This window comes from Parus major, chromosome 5 (assembly GCF_001522545.3).
Source record: "Parus major isolate Abel chromosome 5, Parus_major1.1, whole genome shotgun sequence".
Classification (NCBI taxonomy): Eukaryota; Metazoa; Chordata; class Aves; order Passeriformes; family Paridae; genus Parus; species Parus major.
In genome coordinates, this window is record NC_031774.1 from 7,431,641 (window position 1) to 7,454,279 (window position 22,639).

Genomic DNA, 22,639 nt, shown 5'->3' on the forward strand with positions numbered 1-22,639 from the left:
TCCTTTTCCACCATCCTTCAATATATCTATTCCCAGCCTCTCTGAGTCTTCTGTGTGCTCCTTTCCCTTCCCTGTTATTATTGTATCAATTTTGGGGAAAAAGATTGTTCTAAAGTACAGTTTGAACTCCAAATAAGTTTCTGTTTCAGATCCAAGTGATATTCCCTATCTCCTATTCCAGTCTGTTCCCACCCATAAGTGGAGCTGCAGGGCAGCCCAGTTTTAGCCTTTACCAGCTTGTCCTTTTTTAACAGAACAGTCTCTTATTCGAGCTGTCATTTCAGTAATTTGGTGAAAAGAACAGAAAAAAGTATTCTTAGACAGTTGAGCCTCCCCAAATCTGCCTCTGCCATGGTTCTGCCTTTTGTTTAATTCCATGACAAATTTAAAAAGCCTTTTAATACCTTTTTTTTTCCTTTGGCAATGATCAAAGCTAATAATATTGCTGGGATATAGTGGTTGCAGACAAACAGCTGGATCCAAAAAGTGATTACTTCTGTGGGATGGGATTATTTATGTGGGATGGACCTTTGCTTTTCAAGTCCTTCCATGCTGTGCATCTCTGCCTCACAGCAGTGGAGATGCTCCATGTTGCCCTCAGAGAGAAAATCACAATTTAGAGCAATATAGAGCCAACAAAATAGAAAATAGGGATTTTATTTTGTACCTTAATGACTACAGAAGTTTTATGGACAAAGGTAATGCTCTGATTGTTCATTAAAATAAAGATCTTTTTTCCAGCTGTCTAGTTTTTTTGTCAGTTAAAGATTCTTGCTCTAAAAAAACGCTTTCATTTTCATTTCATTTTCTTCTGCTGTGAGGCAATTTTCCCTGTTTCTCCATCATTTTGCCTGAAATGATGAAAAATGTTTGTTTGGTTTTTTTTTTTCTTCATTTCACCTTTACAAATAACAATGTTCCAAGTGTCAGGAAAATAATTGCATGCTATGAAATGGGGTAACTGGGAAGTCCCATGCAGGAATGCCCTGAGACAACAGCACGCTGTCAAAATCAATTGGGCTGAATGCTCGAATCCATTATGGATCTGCTGCACAGGTGTGATTGAAATATCAAAGTGTATTTTTAAAATAAAATACAAGCTTTGGATTCTAATTTTCATCCCCTACACAGATGCTGTGTTAAAAACCAAGAACATGTAGTAGTGTTTCCAAATTCTTCAAAGAACCATGGCCATCCTGAGAACTGCTGCTTTTGCTTATGCAAAAAATTTGCTGTTTTAAAATAAAAATACTGATTTTCTTCATGGTTTTAAAACAATGCTGGGGATCAATTAATCAGAGTTTTCCTGACCAAGTATTCAGATCTTAATGTAAATGTCTATAAAGAATATAGTGGCAGCAGCATTCTTCTGGAAGCAAAATTCAAAGAGGTCCTGTTTGAGTAGCGAGTACTTGCTCAGGGCAGTTATATTTAGGGCTCTAATGGAAGTGTACAAGTTATGCTTTTTATACAAACTATAAATGGCTACAACCAAGAGACTTAGACTTTGAAATGCACTTGGCACTTGTGCAGTGAGACAGGCCAGAGCCTTGTAGTACAGTTGGGGATTTTTTGTGGTGCTTTTTTGTTGTTGTTGTTTGGTTGGTGGTTTTTTTTTTTGCCTGCCAGCTTTACAAATATTGCCAAATTCTTACAGTGTTGCCATCCCTAAAGGGCACTTTGAAAAACAGCTGTTGGATCTGCTCTCGTTTGGGACTGGTGCACCTTGAAAAGGCTGAACCCTGAGTGCAAGTGTGATGACAGTGAAGAGGTGATGGGGGATGAGAAAGAGGAATTCAGATGCAGAAGCAGAGAGTAAAATAGGTGCTGCAGCCAGAGCAAGACGTCGTGGAAGGTAGCCAGGCATGAATGTAGGTGGCGTGAGATGGTCCTTAAGTCCCACACACCATGCGAGAAAGGGGCTAAAGTGTTGCAAAGATCGAGAGTAAAACTGAGCAGTTGGTGAGTAAGTGGAATTCCTCAGCTTCACTTCTTAGTGTCTAAACAATAGGTCATTGTTGACAAGATCTCCGGGATGCTTTGATGTGAGGAAGCAGAAAGTTGCACAATACTGTCATTAGTAAGAGACTAATCAGCTGTATTGAGGGGAAAGACTGCCAAATACTTCCAATAGTTTGTTTGTGGAAATGAAAATTAAGAGAGGCATAGCTTCTGTCCTGGGCTAGAATGGCTGCTGGTCTTTACTGCTATCAAAATACTCTTCAAGTGCAAACCCTGCCTAATGGTGCTTGTCAGACACAAACGTTGTTATCAGGATGGTGGAGCTTTGTGTTTGTCTTGTCCCAAAAGCTTGCACTAATATTGGGCTGCTGGCAGAGCTGGGGTAAAAATGACAAAGCTTAAGATTCATGAATTACTCATGCACGTAAACGCTGCTGTGAGCAATTTACTGTGCTGAAATAATACTGAAGATTAAACTGGAGGTATCAAATCTACTATGGTGCTGTCTATTTTTTCATGGTGAACTGCTCACCATGCACCCGCCCCAAGTTTGTGTTGTCTGGCCGGTGACTCAAAACCTGAATCATTTTTGTCTGCGGGCAGGGTAGGAATGTGCTCATCCTGGTGAGCCTCCAAGCCTTGCCCTCCTGAGGTCAGACTTCATGGTCTCAGCACTGCACTGTGTTTCTCTTAGATAAAATTTCAATTTTATACTGAGTGACAGATGCATATTTCATCCTTACAAAACCCAAGCTGCTGTTGCTGACAGCTAAAAGAGGCAGTCCCTGAGTTGCCTAAAAAATTCCTTTAGGACCAGCAAGTTGGTTACTTCTGAGTTCCTATTTCCTCATGGCTTTTTAAAAATAAACTGAGAGTAATCAGCTCTTATGACACTCTGATATTTTAGGTCATTAACTGATGTAATTGTAGTCTTGATGTATATTATTAAGTGACCATGCTTTCTGAAATCTGATTTTGATGGTTTCCAACAGCCAGGAGGGGCTAAGGAAGGGTAGATTTTATCAGGCCAAGGACTCACCTGTATGAAGAAGCTGCCATGCAGGAGAAATTTCTTCCAAAAATTCCTCTGGAATACGTTGGAATGGATTGCACTGGATTATTCTGGAGTACTGCCCTGGTCAGATTCACCATCTTGACATTCCCTAAGAAAAGGAACTGGGAGTGACAGAGGATATAAATTTACTATCCTCTTTGTTTGGCAAGCATACAGATCATGGGATGTATAAATAGAAGAATTGAAGGCAAGTAAAGAGAGGTCATTATGGGATGTACAAAGAGCTTACTCAGAGCACATCTGGGGAACTGGGCATGATTCAAAGGCCAGATTACAGGAAGGACAGTGAACAATAAGGAATGGATTAGAAGAGGGTATTGTGGAGGGTATGAGGGCTTGAGCTGGTGCCTGCAGTTGCTGCAGTCCCACTGCTTACACCAAATGAAACTGGTTTTACTGTAAAAGCACCTAAATTGGAGACTTGTAAGGAATTCCAAGGGAACAGAGGCAGAACCCTCTTCTTCCTAAGCTTTCTAATCCCCACAGCAGTGCCACTAAATTACTCCTACCACTGCTTATCTGTCATGCCTCACTCCCTCTTTCAAAAACAAAGCTTATTTTTTTAGCTTGCTTATATATGTATGTTATTTCTTTATAATTTCTTATGGTATTTCTTCTGTGTTTGTCAGAATAACTGTCCAATATTGTATCCACATCCAACTCTGCAGGGCTAAAATAATTTTGCTTTCCTTAACCCTCTCACAGTTGGGTAAAGCTTCTCTTCTGATGTCATAAGCTCCAGTGAGGTGCAGTTAAATTTGTCCCAATATCTGTCCTTTCAGAAGTAGCTGCATCTTTGGGGAGCTTTCTTGTACGTAAAAAGGGCTTTGTAAATGAAAAAAGGGCTGCTGGTAAGGGGCAAAAAATGTATTGTTGACACAAACGGGAAATGGGGGCACTGCTAAATGTTGAGCAGCATGAAGGAGTAAGTTGAGGATGAGAAATGAAGCAAGAACACTGCTGCTGTCACACTATCCTTACCAGGAATGAAGCAATATTCTCATTTTCCAGATAAGCAGACTGAGACACTGAGATTAATCAAACTGGTTGAGGTTTACACAAGTAGGGAATTCTGAGTCTTCAGCCTCTTGGACCACAGTAATTTTTTGGCACAGGTTTCTGGTTTTGTATTCCTTTCACAGTTGTTAATCTATTTATAACACTCGTCATAAAACTTTGTTTTTTCGTTGTTATTTCTAGCCCAGTATGGGGTTTTCTCTTTAGTGTGCCTTACTGGATCCTGAAAATAAGAATCCTGGAAACATGAATTTATTGATAATTGGTGGATTTTTTAACACTGATATTACAGTGTAGTGTAGGTCTTGGCCTGCCCTTGGGCCCTGCATAGAAGAGCCAATGCCTGGAAAATCACTTGTACAAAATTCCAAAAGGATCAGCCAAATTTCAGGGATCTACTTGTTGACATAGGAGCACACACACTCCTCTTCAGAAGTAGTTGGAGGAAGCAATAATAGTAGGAAGCATTTACAGTTTATATTTACAGATTATATCCCCAAAGGCCTTTTATTAGGACATATAAAACAGGAAGCATAGTTCTGCAAAGCTAGACTTAAAGCCGCATAGTTATTCCATTCATTTCCAATCTCTGGATTCCAGTTGTGGGAGCAATGGCTCTTTGCTGGCCAGTTTCATACAGGGAATTTGAACAGGGAATTTTGAACAGGGAGCAATGGCTCTATGCTGGCCAGTTTCACACAGGGATTTTGAACTGGGAAGTTTGGGCTTTGCAAAGTGCTGGTTCTGGTGCAGGAGTTTTGTGGTTGCTTCACTTCCTTTTGTCTGTGTTTCTTCATCTTGGAAAAGGGAATGATGGTCATTGTGCTGTGCTTTTTGGCAGTCATGACAATGCAAGCCCAGGATATGTGCCCTTATGCTTATGTTCAATTAAGTGCTTGGGGCCTGGCCAGGTTAGTGGTTGTCCAGAAGACCACAGGGATATGGAAGTGGGATTAATGACTCAGTAAATTCTAATTCAGTATTAAACCGAGGACTTTCTCCTACATTTATAGTCATTTGCAAGCCCGTATATCACAGCTGGATTCAAATGGAATACAGATACTTCCTACCTTTGGCCAATTCCACCATTTTCATAGCAAAAGGGGGAAGCAAAATGTGTGGGATGAAGACAGGCACAAGGAGTTTCCTAGGACTAGGGAGGCATTCGTAGTGATGATGGTCCATAGGGTCCTGCCCTTTCCCTGGCTGTGAGCTCCTGGCTGTGTTGCTGTGAGCTCCATGGCTTTCCCTTGCTTTTTAGACTTGCAGTTGCTGCAGTGACCTGCACTCCAGGAGAAAGGGGTGGTGAATTTTGAGAGTGCTTTATAACTCTCTCCTGGCGTATTTTGGTGCTTTACTTAAGCAATGTCTGTTGACACTGAGCTACAGGAAGACCGTGAGCGTGAAGGCAACACATCTCTGATAACATTCCTGAAATCTGGGAAAACTGTATTTTGTTAATTTGGAGAGGATATTGTTTCTGTGAGCAGTAGGACCAAAGGCTAGAGGGCTGTGTGACTCTGAGGTGTTCAGAAGTGTCCCCTTAGGACATGAGCTCTTGATGGGAGAGATCCAGTGTAGCACTTGCAGAAAATTTAAAAATCTCTCCTGCTTGAAGCTCCTCCCTCCTCTGCTTCTCCTGTTTCCAATTACAGAATTACTGTTTAATGTGGATGCAGATATAAGAAGCTGGTTTTGATTTTTCTTGCTGCTGACAAACTGGGAGAGATGCCTGCCTGCTTTCTAGCAGAAGCCACACTCTTTTGCTATATGTGAGCAATTAGATGCCTTGCTCCCTGATCACAAGCCTCTCTCACCATCTATAGCATGGCTGCAGTTGATTATAGAACTTGATGTGTTTAGGTTTTGAGGGAACTCCATCAGGAACACTTTGGTTGCTGTTTTTTGGAGGGGTTTGTTTATGTTCTGTCAAAATGATCCTATCTCATTTCATAAAATAAAGAGGGGTTGAGCTTTCCTAGCAGCAGTAGGTCAGCAAGGAGAAAACAGAGCTCCAGGAACTGGCATTAATTCCTGCTGGTGCTCCACACTCGGAACTGATTGGCAAGAGGGAACTGCGGGGCATTGTGTTGTGTGGGAGAACGGGGAACGGAGAACAAGGAGAGCCTTGAATGCTCCTGGCCATGAAGAATTGCAGGACTTTGTGCAAGGTGACAGCCTTCCCAATGTCATGGCCACGTTCCAACGTGGGAACTGCACTTGCAGTTGGCTGAGGTTTCCCCCAGCTCCATTGGAATCGGTGGGATTTGGCAACTCCAGCATAGTCAGGTCATCACTGTCCGCCTTCAAAACTTTGGCCTTCCAAAATTTCAGTTCACAAGGATCAGCCGTCATTCCCACCCCCTCTGAATGTTTCTTGCGGAATTTATCCCAAACCAAACATTCAAAAGCACACTGGTGTAGGGATTTCTACTTGGTTTCCTAATGCATTTTTCAAGCATACTGACAGCACTCCTGGGCTTTTAGCAGCAATTTATAATGTATAGAGATTATTTTGAATTTTCCAAGGGCTTTTTGGTTGATTTGGCCAAATAGGTGCTTTTTTACCTACTGTTCTGATTTGTTTTATGGAATAAAACAAATTTATATATATATAAATATATTGGTTTAGGTATAAATAACACATTGTATTGTCCCAAACACTTTGCTTCGTTTATTTTTTAAAAACACAGTTTATCTGTGTCCGTAGTTTATGGTGTGTATCCCTGTCCTAGATATGTTCCTGATTCTTTGCCTAATCTGTCATGAGCAGAGCCAGTGCATTTCTGAAATAAGGGAATCGGTACCCTGGGCAATTTCCATGAGGAATCCCAGACAGCAGAATTCAAGTGCTTTCCAGCCAAGACTCCTTGGCCCTTTTCCACTTGTGAGTGGCCCCATATTAACCTCTAGACATCATATAAGTGTTTGAAAGCCATCAAATGGCTGATGAGTTAATCTCTAGGAAGTTGTCTGCCAGCATCAAGGGTCCAGACTGGAGAAAGCCCAGAGAAAACCAATGCAACAAGATAAAAATGATGGCAAGTCCCTTTGCATGACCGTGGCGTGCAAATGTTGTGAGGTATGAAGGGGCCATGGGTAGTTGGAAAGTCAAACATTCCACTCTCAGAGCAAAATTCAGGGAAAGGTCTGCATTTACCTGTATCTTGAGATCAAAAGAGCACAACTTGATGCCAACCTCTGAATTACGAGGACATTCAGAGATGGACCTGGGGTTCATTACAGGAATTGTCCTGCTTGAGGAACTGGGTTGACTGCCCAGCTTGGGGAATCATGGAATCAGGCAGTGGTTTGGCTTCTAAAGATAATTTAGTTCCAACCCCCCTGTCACAGGCAGGGACACCTTGCCCCTAGACTAGGTTGCTCCAAATCCTGTTGAGGCTGGCCTTGAACACTCTCAGGGGCAGCCACAGCTTCTCGGGGTGACCTGTGCCTCCCCACCCTTACAGTAAAAACTTCCTTCTCATTTAAACCCACTACTCTGCTTCACTTTAAGGCCATTCCTTTATGCTGTCACTCCATGCCACTCTCCAGCTCTCTTGGAGCCCCTAGGTTCTCCCTGGACACTTCACTTCTCCAGGTCAAACATTCCCAGCTCTCCCAGCCTGTCTCCAGAGCAGAGGTGTTCCAGCACGTGCTGGAAACCACACAAGAGCTTTGCCCAGCCCTGCTCGTGGGAGCCATCACTTCACAGCCAAAGCTCTCCACAGAGCTGCTGCACCTCTTGAAGCAGAAAGGTGCCCAGGAGTGTGAACAGACTTTTCCCTGGGTCTTGCTCAGACTGGAAACATTTTCAGTTGCTATTAAAAAGCATCAGATTACGGACAACAGTTTCAAACTCTTTAGGCAAGCAGAATAATTTGAATTTAAGGAACTGTTTAACTGGAATTCACCCAGTCGTGACTGCCTTTTAAGAGCATTGGCAGCAAGTGCTCATGAACAGGTTTCATATTTAACTGAGGCAGAATAAATATGATTTTATTTCCAGCTGCTGTTTCAAAGGCTATGGAAAGATCAGGAACAAATTGTTAGCCAGCCATGCTTTAATTGAGAATCAGGCCGTTCCAGAGGTGACTTCTGAGGTCCTGCTGCTTCTGAGATTTGAGCTAAGCCACATTTGAATTCACAGTCCCTCCTTAACTCCATCAGGGCTCGGATCCTGTACTTAAAATCTTAATTTAAAAAAAAACTGCCCAAGTGGTTCATTCTTGCACAGTAATTATCTGCTGTTTCACATTGTTTTGTGGGAAAAACACATTTTGGAAAATCAGGAAATAAAGGTGGATATCAAACAGAGAGTGTTTTGACGTGGATTGATTTATTTTCAATTGCAGTTTTGCTTATCTTGCTAGTCATGATTAAAACCTGTGTTGCCACTAACACAGAAATGCATGAGTGTGAATGCCAGACAAAAACTACCCCATGGTTTATACCATTGTAATACCTTCTGACTGAAAATTCCATGATTTGGGAAGCAGGAGAGCAAGAACCACAGTTTGGGATACAAATAATCAGCACAAGGCAGTTGCCTGTTATCAAAAAAGGGGGTTTTAAATTGGTATTAAAGATTAAGTCCTTTCCTACTTACAACATCACTGGGCAAAGCTTGACTGCAGATGTCCTTGTGCCTAAATTTCTGCTCTGAGGAGCAACAATGATGCTTTTCCCACTCTGTGGAGTTACTGGAAGCGGATCAGAGAGGAAATCCCGATTAGGGTGCTGCAAGGTAGCATAATTGTGGAGTACATTTCTGTTTTGCTTCCTGCTGTATCAAAATCAGTGTTGGGAGTTGCGTCCTCATTCCCAGGCCTGCTTGTACCTAAGGAGACCTGCCAGATGTGGGGAGCCTTTGAATCCTTATGTCGTTCATCACCCTCTCCAATGCCAGGGAAAATCCCCAGTGGCATCACTGGGCTTGGTACATGGCCAAAGTCTTGGTGAATTCCTTATTCCTCTCTGGTGTAAAGGATGCTCCTCAGCTGTGCCAAGGCAGATGACAGCATAAATCTTGTCCACAGCTATCTTGGATGAGTCATTTTTCCAAAGGTAAATAAATCCTCCCTGTTTCCTTGCACCACCTGACAAACTGTGAACTGGAAAACTGAGAAAATGTTGTTGCTTTTTGCAAGCCAAAGTGTTCTGCAAATCTTTATTTTTAATTCCTTGTTAGAAAACAGAACCAACTGAAAGTGGCTGGCAGAGAAAATGTGCCCCATTTCTTTCCCTCTGCCGGGCTCAGCAGTGGAGCTGCCAGTTTCTGTTTTCGCCTCTGTAAAATTATGTGCCTCTATTTGAAAGTTTTGACAAATCAGGCTGTTTTCATTTTCCCTCTGCCATAAATTCAATCCATATGTCTCTAAAACATCCTTTCATAGCTTTGGCATGGAAAAGGAAGTGGCTTAGGTTCTGTATAGTGTATTTAAAAGCAAAGCCTAGTTTGCATGCGTGGCTTCTGGTAGCTCTTAAAGCCTCAACTTCCTAATTATTCAGGTTAAGAGGGCATTGGCAGAGCGTTCTCCATTAACTAACAGTGATGTACAGTGAAGAAGCACAACAGGATAAATCATTCCCTTATTCTCATCATGTCCAGGAAGTTTTTGATGCAGCCCTTGGCTTTGCCACAAAGCAGGATGCAAAGAGGATGTGAAAAGGGTAGGAGAGATCAATCCAGCATAAAATCTCAAAAGAAAACATCAAGACAAAGAAACAAAGGGTCTTGCACTATGAGCTGTAGGGTTTTGTTGGGCAACAATACTCAGCACCTATGTGACAGGAGGTCACTGCTACAGGAGTAAAGGATCTCCCAGCCTGACCCGGGGTCGGGAAGTGAGGGTGGAAGGAAATGTGGGTCTGAGCTGAACTGTATTGCTGTGGATCAGAGTTAAAAATCAGAATACAGGATGCAGCAGGCTAAGAGCACAGGCAGTCCTGGCTGCTCTGAGTGGCCTTGTCTGGAATCAGTGAAAATTTGGGCCAGGATGCGCTGCTGGAATTGTGGGATGGATCTGTAATTAAAAATGGGGCAGTAGTGAGGGCACAGGAACAATGGCCAAGTGACTGCAGGTGGCTTTTTGGAGCCCACCTGCCTTGTGGATGCAGTGGCACCAGATCTACCCCAGGGTGCCACTGGACAGGACAGCTCTTCCAGCCCAGCCTCTGTCACACACCCTGCTCCGTGCCTCACATCCTCTCCAGAGGTCACATTCCCCTTTTTATCTGTGCCACACAGAACAATCAGTTCCTGTGCGTTTGTACTGATGGAGAGGAGATGTGTGTGGTAAACACGTGTGTGCAGTGTAATTATCTTCCTAATCTCTCTCTCTCTCACACAGGGGTCATTTACAGAGATGAAAATACAGGCAACCTCAGAACTCCTGGGCGTCACTTGGCGCATCCAGCGGTGTGCACATGCAGAAACCACAGTCTGAGCACCTGAAACTGCATGGCAGGTTCAAAGGGCTGGCACAGCCCATGGTTTTGTTTGCAGGCTTGCAGGGCTGGGGTGGACTCCAGGCTATACTCCACATCTCTCCAGATCAGGCCCTTCTATCTGGGGATCTGCATACAGCTGTTCAGCAGCGAGCCATGCATGCGTGGCCCAGTTGTTGTATAAACAAGAGTAGAGACTTAACCAAAGCTTTTCATGTAGTTTTATCTCGAATGCAGTTTATTTCCAGCTCTGAAAGGCTGTAGGAACATCCAGCTTTATTCCCTGAAGCCTGTTTCAGCCATTCCAGCGGTGTTCACAGCACTGTTTGATTTCCTTTGAACTGTTCAAAAATTTCTGGGGAAAGGTGCGAGTTCTGTGTCCCTCCTGGAGGGATTTGCTTTTCCACACGTGTAGGCTGATTTGTAAGAGGTGTGCTGTGTGCTCTGCCCCAGGTGTGCTGTCCCTCCCTGCCTACTTCAGCCCCTACCACGACGGCTCAGTGTGCAGCGATGGAAGGGCCGACGCCTACGCCCAGCTGGAACTCCGGACCCTGGAGCAGTCCCTGCTGGCCACGTGTGTTGGGAGCATCTCGGAACTGAGTAAGTTTGGGATGTAAAACACCATGGGATTCTTCCAGCAGAGCAGGAGAGCCCATCCCTGCACTGCTGAGGGGCAAGCAGGAGTGCTGCCACTCACTGTTGGCAGCGTGAGCAGTGTTTAATGTTGGGTGAGCTTTAATTGTCTGGTGGTGCTGTTTATGAAAATCAGCTGGTTTCACTAGTCTGCTTTATGTCTAATTCACCTGGAGAGGTGCCTTTTTTTTGGGGCAGGGTGTAGAGATGTTGGAGCTGGATCTTCTCCTGTCTAGATGCCTCTGGATGCTCTCCTATGCATTTGTGGAGCACAGCAAACCTCCCTCAAACAGCAAAGAGGCTTCTCTTTGTTAGTGTTTCTGCAGTGGAGATGTCTGGGATATTCACGGAAAAGCTTTTTGGTTACTTCAAAAACAAAAAGCAAAGGATAAAGAAAATCTGAGAGCACTCTAGTAACAAAACTTGTTCAACCCCCTTTTTTGTTAAGCTGACCAAATGAAAGGTTCCATTCCTAGAGTACTCACAAAGCCCCTTTAAAGTAAACAAAAATGATTTGTGTTTTCCTGGTCTGCTTTTCCCCTTGCAGCATTTCTGCTGGCATCACTTTCTTAGCCTGCACCATCTGAATGCTAATGAACGCCAGGGCCAGTAAGGAGTTTGTATGTTTCACCATTTATTTTGCAACCTGCCTTAGTTTGAGGTTTTCAAATTCCTTCAACACACCTCTATTTATCCTGGAACACAAGAGAACATTTGTAGCAAGGGCCTGAGACTGAATACAGCTTCCTCTCTCCCTCTTCCCCCATCCCTGTCTGGCCAACTTGGTCAGTACATCCAGTGAATGGCTCTCCTGATACAGTTGCTTTTTTTTTTTTTTAACGTTGCTGCCCAATGCCAGAAAAATAGAGTGAGTGTGCAAGGGAGAAGGAACGTTATTCTGAGCTGAAAATTTGAATTCCAGATGCATTTCTGCTATAAACTGTGCCGACTTCTGTGTTAGCACCAGCATTGGAGGATCCGTGATGCTCTCGTAAAACGTGCGGATCCTGGAGCTACTGAAGTGGAAAGGCAGAGTTGTTAGAGGGATTTTTTTATTATTCTGAAGTGGGTCCTTAAAGCTGAATGTGCTGTACAACAAAGGAGTGGCACGGCTTTAGACTACAAGCTGAGATTTTTAATACCCCATTGGTCTGAACTACTAAAAATGTCATGTTTAGACCTACAGTAGCTTTGTGGGGCTTTCTCCAGTGTAACAGTAGAACCCCAGGGGTTCTGGCTGGCAAATTTAGTGTATTGCTTTTAGATATAAATGAACAAATAATAACTTCCCAAGAATTTCAGAGGGAGGTGTTGCTGATGTGGCACTGCTAAACTCAGGGCGCTTTCCCAGGAGCCAGCTTTGTGATGGGGCGACTATTTTGGTTCCATCCTTTCCCAGTATTGTAACTTTTGGACACAATAGAGCAATGTTTCCTGTGAGAGTTTGAGGGGACTGTAAAGCATAAAGCAGCAGAGATTCTCCCAAGGAAAAAACAGATCCTAGCTAAGTATAGTAATAATTCAGCTCACTGGTTGGTAGTCACACTAGTCAAAGATGAAGGTTTGAAAGTTTTTTGGAGTTTGTAATGTACCACAACAGGAGATTAAACAGGGTTGTGCCTAAAGGAAGGTTATTGCAAAAAGACCAGTTTTGGGGTCATTGCTCTTGGAACTTTTTAAAAATCTGCAGTCCTAAAATTCTGAGTGCAACTGTGTGATCCAGGTCACCGTCTTCCAGGCCTCCTTAGGTCCACCATGCTCCAACACAGAGGCAGCTTGGATTGAGTTCAAAAACCAAGAGAAGCCCAGAGACCTCCTGGATCGAGCTTCTTATAATGCTGAGGGACAAATTTCTGACACAGCTTGAGACAGCCAGCATGATAAAGACTGGCTTTTTAATAAGAGAGTCAGGTCTTGCCATTCTGGAGAAACCTGCAGCTAGAGTGAGAATGGGAGCAGCAGACCCCTCAAAGAAGGGGTTTCTGTCTTGAACATAATGTCACTAATTTGTCTCAAGTGCCTGGGCAGGAGGGTAGAACAGCATGACCCAGTTGGAAGAAATGAGAGCAACCTCGTAACAAAAATGAGACTGAAGTATTGGTGCTACTGACTGTGCCTTGTGAAACTGTCGCTCCCAGGTTGGGCAGAGGACATTTCACAAAGACATCAGTATTTTTTGTAGGCTGGCAAAAAAATTTGGTATTTGTGGGTGGAAAGAGGAGAAAACCAGCAGTAAACCAGCAAACTCACTGTAAACAATATGTGGTAACTGAGAGGTGTTTCACTTCAGGTTTTCTAACTGATAACTTGGTATTTGAAAGTGCTGCGGAGTGGCAGCCTGAGGGACAGGACACCTTCTGCCTTTGTGGGGGAAGTTCTGAGCACACAGCAAACATTCCTCTGAGCTGTGAGAGCTTTGATTTGTTCAAAAAGCATGATTAAAAGCACTGTGGGTGACTAATAAAGAGATGATTTTGTGTTTTCTGTGTGTGTGTGTGTGTGTGTGCACAGGTGATTTAGTCTCGCGAGCCATGCACCACATGCAGTGCCTGAACACCATCCGGCCCGGCATGAGCCCTGTCCGGCAAACCCGGCAGCAGCAGCCCATCTCCTGGTCCCCTGATGCCCTCCACACCCTCTACTACTTCCTACGCTGTCCCCAAATGGAGTCCATGGAGAATCCCAACCTGGACCCTCCGAGGATGACGCTGAGCAATGAGCGGTAGGTCGGTGAGCTGGGAGTGGGGACAGAGCAGGCTGAAAGGGCTCCTTCTGTTGGATTTGCAGGGCAGTTTTGTGGGATGCTACCTATGAGGCATCAGTTATTCCTGCAGCCAGGCCAGATTAGGTTGTCACCCTGCCAAGTTTGTGAAGCCTTGGAATTGGAGCTGGAAAGTGAGCTGTTTTTTCGTGCAGTCTTTCCGAGCGAGGCACAAGGCTGTGTGCTGCCAACAGGGCTTGTCTGGAGACCTTGCCAAAAGTACATGTGGTTGCCTAAAGCAGGAAAGGCCTTCCCAAAGAAAATGTTACCTCCTGAATGGTGCCAATTAACAATTGTCATCGTTCTGGGAAAAAGCAACGCTGTTTGCTGCGGGGAGGGTTCAGGGGATTTATGAACATCCTACTTGAGGATTACTTCGGTTGGTGCTGTGTGTCTGGAGTAGAAAGAAATTTCTATAGGAAGCCAAGAGCTAGCCAGGGAAGGCAGTGGGTCTCCCTGCCTTCTGCCAGCTCCGTAACCGACTCTCAAAGTAGGGCCATTATTAGAGCAGTCAGAAATTTTCCAGTGGGATGTTTTTTCTCTTGGAAGCCTCCCTGGTTTCCTTCCTGCCCAGCTCCTTGGCAGGCTGCCTGACAGGCTGGTGGCACAGGAGAGCTGAGGAGCCCTCAGAGCTGAGTTCCTGGGCAGGTCAGGCAGCTCCTGCTCCCCAGTTGCATTTTGTAGGGAGACTCAGGCCACTGCAGATTTTTTTCCCCATGTCCAAGTGCACATCCATGTTTCCGTTCATTTCAGAAATCCTAAACTGGAAGTTTTGTTTTCTGGTTATCCATTATTTATTCTCACTTGCTTTTTTGATGTCTTTTTAGCCTGCTGGACATCAGGCTGAGGGAAGGCTCTATTGTGCCCCTTCCCAAAAGCAGCTTGTGGTTGGGAAGTTTCCTGCTTTATCGATGTATTGAGGCCATACTCATAAAACAAAAAAGCAAAATGCTTGTTGGACAGGTGAGCAGGGAAAGGAGAATATCTGCAGTTTTGTAAATAACATGGTTTCTTCTTCCCACCTTGGGGCTTTACTGTATTCAGCCCCAGCTTCTGAAATCTGTATGAAGTCGTAGTAACACACAAATAATTAATCACAGAAGTAAAAAAAGTTGCCTTTCTGTTTGATCCACCCCTGAAATCTTTTCAAAAAGAGCAGAACTCTACAAAGAGAGGGAAATGATGTACAGATACGAAGAATCAGGAGGAACTTAGTTGAATAAAATAGGAGTACAAAGAAGAATGGCTGCACACCTCAGCCCGCTGGTGGCTCAGTTTTTTGGGCTCACTAACCTTAATCAAGGTTATTCCTACCTAGTGCAAGGCTGTTTATTTTGCACACTGTGCAAAAAAAAAAAAAGAGTTTTCATGCGGCCAGATTGTGTAAAGTTGCACCACTGGTTCCCACAGTGGTACAGCTGAGGCTGCTGAACAGCTAGTATCAGAAATGTAGATTAGGCTTTCTATTTTGTGTTCTTTTCAGTGCTCTCAGTGTAATGATGTTGCTGCAGTTACTTGTTTTGTACACTGGGGATAATAAATGAGTTAAATCAGGAGAGCAGTTATCTCTCCAATTGCTCCCAAACAATGCTTTTCACATGGTTCACCAGAGTTATTTTGGAACGCAGGCTGCAGCTCTATTCTATTTTGAAATCCACGCTAGATCCTACAACAGCTGGGGTAAGGGAAATTTCTGCCATTTTTTCTGACCAGTACTTAGCTGTAAAGGAAATTAAAGAGGATATATTAAAATGGAGCAAAAACTGACATTAAGAAAAAAACAAAAAGAAAACAACCTGAGCACTTAAAGGGACTGGCTTTGAAAATTTTATGGAAGCTGGAAATGAAATTAATACTGCCCATCCAGCGCTACATTTTGTTTGTTGCAGGATGTGTTTGTACCTCACTGTCCTGAGCTCTGGGCACATATCTAGCACAGGCAGGGGGATGAAACCTTCTGGCAGCGCTTTGCAGAGGAGGTGCTTTGCTCTCTCCTGGCTGAAGAGGAGAGGCAGCCAAGGCTGCGTGCGAGATGCTGGACCCGTGTTGTGAGACACGAGGGCACTGATTCACCTAATGTGACTTGGCAAGGCTGTGCAGCCCAGTTCTTTTATTCTTCCCTGAGCTGTGCTAAATCAGCTGCAAACTGGGCACTGCTCTTTTGTGTGTCTGTGCTCGCTTTCTGGAATCCACGTGTTCTGTGCTCTGCAATCCCAGCTTGTTTTCTGCTGGAAAAATCCCAGTCACGAGCAAGGACAGTAACGCTGACCTGTTCTGCTTTTGCTTGTGCTTCAGTCCTCACACTCCTGCCTAAATCTGTAAATATATTGATATGAAATTCAGCAAAGAGAGGGATGGCTGTTACAGCTGCAGACTTGGTAAGACTTGATTTTGGGGAAGATCCATGAGACACGCTGATTCAGTGGAAGGAGCTGCAGTTGTTCATCCACAGCCACAATCTGCTGTTCATTTTGGCTTTCTGTGTGTCACGCTGTGATGCCGAGTGCTGTGAAAATCATAACACTGTAGGGTCTGGAAGGTCTTGACTTCAGCAAGAAGGCAAGCCTAGCACTCAGTTCTGAAACCGTGCCTAACAGAGGCTGTCATGTGCCAAGAAGGGCTTTTAAAAGCCTAGCTGAGCTTCTGCACTTACCCTGCAGCAAATTGCAGAAGGTATGAAAACAGACACACTTGCAGATTTGAGGCACCCCGGTGAACAGAGCCAATTTCAACCTACACAAGTGGGTTTTTATCCATGCTAAACACCTTGGCAAAAGACCTGAGGTGAGGAAGCTGGAGAGAGCTGCAGCAGTGGGGTGGATGGAGTCATCTCTAGAGCTCTCTGGAGTGTGTGGATGGTTTGGGATATCAAATAGCCTGAAACTCTGCAGAGTTTGTGGGTTGGTGATGTTTGCTTCTGGCACCTTCAGGTGAAGGTGTTGAAGCAGGAGGAGTAGAGGAGGCAGAATTAGAAAGCACTCAAGTATTTTAGGCAAAACATGAAACATTTCCAAAGTGAATGCAGCTGCTCACTGTGCAGCCAAGCCATGGCCCACTTAGAACCCCAGAATGACCTTCTTTGCTGCACAGACAATAAACCATCTGCTGTTTGGGGTCACACAGGACACCTGAGGAAGCGTTTTGCAAACACAGAGTGCCACTTGTGCAATATTTTGGCAAAGGAATTAGACCCTGAGGTGAGCACAAGCTCAGTGAGGATACACCTGAGTGCCCGGAGGCTCAGAGCTTTTCCGTGTCAGCAGAGTTCTGTCTGCTGCTGCTGCAAAAAAGGGCTCTACTGGGCAATAAGATACTTTTATTTTTCATGAGATCCTAGTCTGTGTTGTGTCAGGGGTCAGACGGTGCGGTTTTGGACCAGGCACGTGGCACTTCTGCTTTCTTCACTTCGTTCCTGCTCTGGGATTTCTCCCCTTGCTTATGTCAGGCAGGCTGAGCTTGGGAACGCTCCTGCAGCTGTGAGCTCATGTCCCAGAGCATGTTTGCTGGGATTGTTTGGGATACTGTGACTTGAAAAGAGCCATTCAAAGGTAAACGAAGTTCCTTTCTCCTTTTTCACTTTTCCCCAAGTGGGATATAAAGCTTTTGTTTTATTTTTAATGGTGTGTCAAGGCAGGAATGCTCTTGCAGTGATGCTTATCTTGGGGAGTATTTGTCAGCTCCCACAGAGCCCAAATCCAGGTCAGTATTTAGGCTCATTTTACTGCTGAATGGACTGCTCTGCCCTGGGTTAATTACTTGGCCAGCATAGTGGTCCAGCCTTAACATTGGGACTGACTGCCCTCATCCTGTCTCTTTTTGGTTATCATCTGCCTGCAGCATTTATTACTGGAAAGTCAGCATGATCTAATACCTAAGAACGGGCAAAAAAGTTGGATCCTGCTTCCTTGTTTAGCTGATTATCTGTGGGTTTGGGTAGGCTGGGCTTCCTCCCCTTCCAGTGCCATATTAAAAAAAACTCTAAATTTTTGTCTGTTGTCGGTACTGTTGGTCTGTAGGACGTTGTGGAGCTAATTTGAGGCTTGTCCATCAGTGCCTGTCGATCCAGCCATGTCAGGCCTTCCCAAGCTGTCCATGCTACAGCAGTGCCAAGTTTTACATGTTGTCTGAGTTTGCTGGTGCATTATTTTATCCCAAACATCAGGGAGTATAAAACAATTTACATCTGCAGAAGCCCGCAGACTGTACCCATCTTGAGCCTGTCAGTGGAAATCCAGCAAAATGTTGGGGAAATTCCAGAGCTGATGGAGGATTTGTCAGCTGCCAGCAGTGAAATTTTGGGGCTTGTCAGTTTAAAGGAAATTCACAGCTCTTCAGCTGGAAAACTGCAAGAAGCCGAGTACAAGGGGCCACCTGGTAAGCAAAGAGAAAGCTTAGTTTGGTTTGCCATGTGCAGGCTCCAGATTTGCTGCTTGTAAACAAACCTGGGCTCACTCAGTTTCTCCCTTGTCACAGAAAATCCTTTAAGAAGGCTGCTGCTCATCCTGCTTTCAGCTCAATGACTGCTCTTACCTACCAGGCTCAAAAGTGACCTGAATTTGTTTTCTGCTTCCAACAGGAGCCTTCCCATTACATCTGTTACCTCTCATGATCCAAAGCCAAAGGATAAACATGCAAACCATATTTTTCAGGAGGGTCATGCAGAAAAAAAGGGCTCCTCTGTGCCACATTAGCTGGGCAGAAGAAGAAGGAGCTGAGGTACCTGCTTGGGTTTTCTCTGTGGAATATTCCCAGCGGTGCCTGCTCTGAGATGTTATTTATGGGCAAAGGGTGAAAATCTGCACCTGATTCTGAAGGAAGATGTATCAATGCTACAGAAGGAAATATTGTAGCCCTTTCATGCTCTTTTTCAGTGCAATTTGCTCCCATACTCTATTCTCCCAACATCTGAGCTATTGATTTAAATCATCATTGTCTGGAACAGTTGATAGTTTTTGTCTTGTGTGTAATCTAAACTTACTTTAGTAAGTTTAAGGCTGGAACAGATACCAGAGTTGGGTCTAAATTAATTCTTCCTTGTAGATTGTCAAAATTCCACCCCAGCAGGATGGATGGATGGATGGATGGACGGACGGACGGACGGATGGATGGATGGATGGACTGATTGATTTGCAGGAGTCAATGCAAATAAAGAGCCCCTATGCCATGGGTAGTTTTTAACCCCTAGTGACCTTAGGTCTCCTCAACGTATTTCCTATATTTCATGTTTTAAAAAAGCATGACTTTGATCCTACTTAGTTCCTTTTTACTCAATGGTTTCTAGGTGCATCATTAAAAATAATTAGAGTTTGCAGCTCCTTCCCTCATAGTTTGGTGGATTCTTTCCCCTGTTGCCTGCCACAACTAAATGTTCCTTCTGGAACTGCTTGAGATAGGAGTGATTCAGTCACATGGATCACATTTATGCGAAGATACTAATTCAGATTAAAGAGAATATTAAAAGCCCAATTATTAACGGGAATTGTCTCCAAAAAGTCTTGCTTGGCATAGCATGGGCATTCATCTGGCAGGGAAGGAAGGAAAATCAGGAATAACCTGCAGAGCCTGCTGCTGACACCTGTGTTTGCTTGAGCTGCATCCTCAACATCACTGAGAGGAATCCCTGCTTTCAGGGCTGGTTGAGGCTTTTCAGGACAAATCTCTTCTCCAGATGGATCTTTCCAGACTCTCACTGATCGGTCATGAAGTTTTTTTTCCCCTCTGCTCCTTTTAACTGCAGGTTTATGCAATTTTATTAAGTGCCATAGCTCCATCATTGCCTGTCTTTTAGATTTATCTGTGGCCTAGTCTTTCCTAATTCCAATTTAATGTATTTATGTCTGAATTCTTTTATTTTACAGCCATACCCTTTTGTTTCCATGCAGTATCAGGAGCAGAACTTGATACACTTAGTTCCCTTGAAAAGGTCTGCAATAAAACAAGTTCTAGGGTCTCTTGTCTGAGAGGTCTGAGTATCTTTCCATTCTGTCTGCAGCTGCCTCATCACTCAAAAACAGGTGGACAGGAATAATAAAAGCAGAACCTGATCCAGTCATTTGCCTTGAGAGAGCAAAATGCTGTGATCATGCAGAATTTAACAGTACTTAAATCCACTCAGAGCATCCCTGAAGTCAACAGAAAGATGTGTCCACACATTCCAGCCTCATCCCTATGCCACAGTCCATTGATTTTATTCTTTCCCTCAGAGCTGTTTTGATAGGAATACAGTGATTAAATACAGGGAAAGAGAAGGAAGCCTTACAATGAACTGTGCCATTAGGGCATTGCTTGTGCAAAGGGCATATATAAATGTGCCCCCGTTTTTAAAGGGGAAAAAAAGCTATTTGCTATCCATGAAAGCTTAGTCTGGTAGATTTATTGGAAGAATAAAAAGGTTATAAACAGTTAAGATCAACTTCCTTCACCAACAAAGGGAAAGAGGCTGCTACCATGCATCTCTTAGACTTTGACCAGTTAGTGTCAGTCTTAATTGTGATTTTGAGGTTCTCATTCACTGGAGATGGCATGAATAACACCATTTCAGAGTCTAGTAAGCTGCAACCCACATGTATCTATTGACTGAAATAAACTGTTCAGTGGCAGTGATGTTCCTGACCTTAGGCTGGATCATTTGTTTGCTGAGCCCATACTAAATAGTTGAAAACATTGAATATATTCCACAATTTTGAGATCTGAGAACATCTGTCATTTTAAAAAGAGAAGTGAGTATCTTTAGCACATTTATGATGAGCAGCTTTCACCATCTTGCTGTTTATGGGACATCTCAGCACATATTCAGCAGTAACTTTTGGATCAAAATGACAAAAAAATGTGATTTTGACAGAGTCAGAGTCTATGGAAGTGGGACTCCTGCATATGTGCTTCTGGTATTTTAACTGAAAGGCTGAAGAGAGACCTAGGATGAAGTGTTTATGGACTATTAAATGGAAGGGAATTAAAACAAGTCTGGCTGAAGTCAGTAGGTGATAGACACCAGTTATGCTTCCGTTCCTGGAATATTCCTGCCTGTGCCTGGCATCACCTACTGAGGTACTTTTACATCTTGTCTTTTTTTTTAAATTGTTCATTTCTTTATAGTTCAAAGATTGCAGAACTGGAATGTGAGAGATGACCTTGGCAGTGGTAAAGGGAATTAATTGCAAACCCTGAGGATCAAATCCATCCAAGTGTAACTGCTGAAGCTGGCAATGCACTCTACTCTCAATTAGATACTTTTCCCCCTCTCTTTTATGTTGTTTGTATAAACAAGCACTGCTCAATTTTATTTTTTTTTCCAACTCTACATATCTCACACCTGGGACAGACCAGCCTTTCTTCCACGTTGCTGGCTGCAAGCAATTTGTAGTGTTACTGTAGTGCTTCCAAAGGAGCCCCTGCATCTTCTGATCTTTCTGTTCCAGAGCAGGGGTGTGGTAAAAACACAATTCTGCAGAACTGGGAGGAGAAGACTCTCTCTGTATGAAATGGAGCAGCACAGAGAAGGCTGAGTAAAGAGACAGAGGAAATACTACAGGTACAAAAGAGAGTACAGTGAAAGGAAAAAATTCAGTATAAAGGCTGTGTGTGAAGCTGTGGGGGGAAAAGTCAGGTTTTTGGGCTGTCTTGAGACGCTGCTGCTGCTTTTCATATTTGAAGTCTCAAATGGCACTGCTACAGGTGGGACAGGACACCTGAAAATTCACCCATTTCATGTGGTCCTGGGCAATGTGCTCAGCTGACCCTGGTTTTGAGCACAGGCTTTGGACTGAACGATTTCCAGAAGTGCCTTCCAACCCCAGCTGTCCTCTACCTGTGTAGTTCTAATTTCAGTATTTGCCCTCAGAGTTGTTGAACATCTCTCCACTCGGTGATTTCCCACTTGACAGGAATCAATACCTTCTTCCCTGGCTCTTCAGCAGGAAGTGGTTGATCCTCACCCCCTACCTGGAGAAGTGTGAGGTGTCTGACAGTTTCTGTCCTGTCAGTTGCAAAACATTTGTTTGAAAAACACAATTTTCTGCTTTTCTGATGGTTTTACCCCATTGCTGGTTGTAAGTCCCTGGAAAGGCTGTCACTTACTGGAGCCACTTCTGGTGAAAGTCCCTGTTTGTAAGTGTTGAAAAGTGGGGAGATGATCTCTGGCTGTCTTGTTTAGCAGTGAAGAGACAACAGGTACTTCGTGTGTGTTTGTGTTTGTTACCACCCTGCAATTACAGCTCCAGTAATTACTGTAACTACAGCAGAGATGCCCACGTTGAGTTCTTGGCTTCTGCTCTTGATTTTCCATCTGCTCAGATAAAAAAGAAGGTGCAAGAAGATGAGAGCCTGGCTACTCAGCTGCCTGGAATCTCGGGGCTGGTGCATCTGGGAATCTCCAGTGCCTGTGGGCAACCTGTGTTGTGCATTGTTTGTTGTTTGCTCTTTGTGATCAGCAGCAAATCAACATTAAGATTGAAAGGAAAATAGTCCAGGGAGACCTAAAACAAAGCTGTTAGAGTGTTGCAGAAACACGGCAATGAGTTAGGCAAGGTCTTCTGGCTTCTTTTCCCATCTTTTAGACAGTGCTTATGGAAATAATAGATGACTGACTGAGGGTCTGCATCTCTCTGCTTGACTCTTGCAGGTTTGCTGTCTTTCCTGTTTCTGTCTTTCCTAGACACAGGACCTTAAGTACAGCCTCCTGATACCAGCATAGTGCTCTTGTAACTAATACAACAAAAAATCAGTAATTCTGGGGATGAAAA

The 22,639-nt window shown here is 43.9% G+C and overlaps 1 protein-coding gene across 1 annotated transcript in view; it reads left to right on the forward strand.

Annotated features, from left to right (window-relative positions):
• The window catches only part of ABTB2 (ankyrin repeat and BTB domain containing 2), a 111,603-nt gene that overhangs the window by 61,535 nt on the left and 27,429 nt on the right, over positions 1-22,639 (forward strand). The window contains exons 2-3 of the mRNA XM_015629721.2: positions 10,958-11,104; positions 13,649-13,859. Of these exons, the coding sequence (XP_015485207.1) occupies positions 10,958-11,104; positions 13,649-13,859 (358 nt within the window). The remainder of the gene's footprint in view (positions 1-10,957; positions 11,105-13,648; positions 13,860-22,639) is intronic.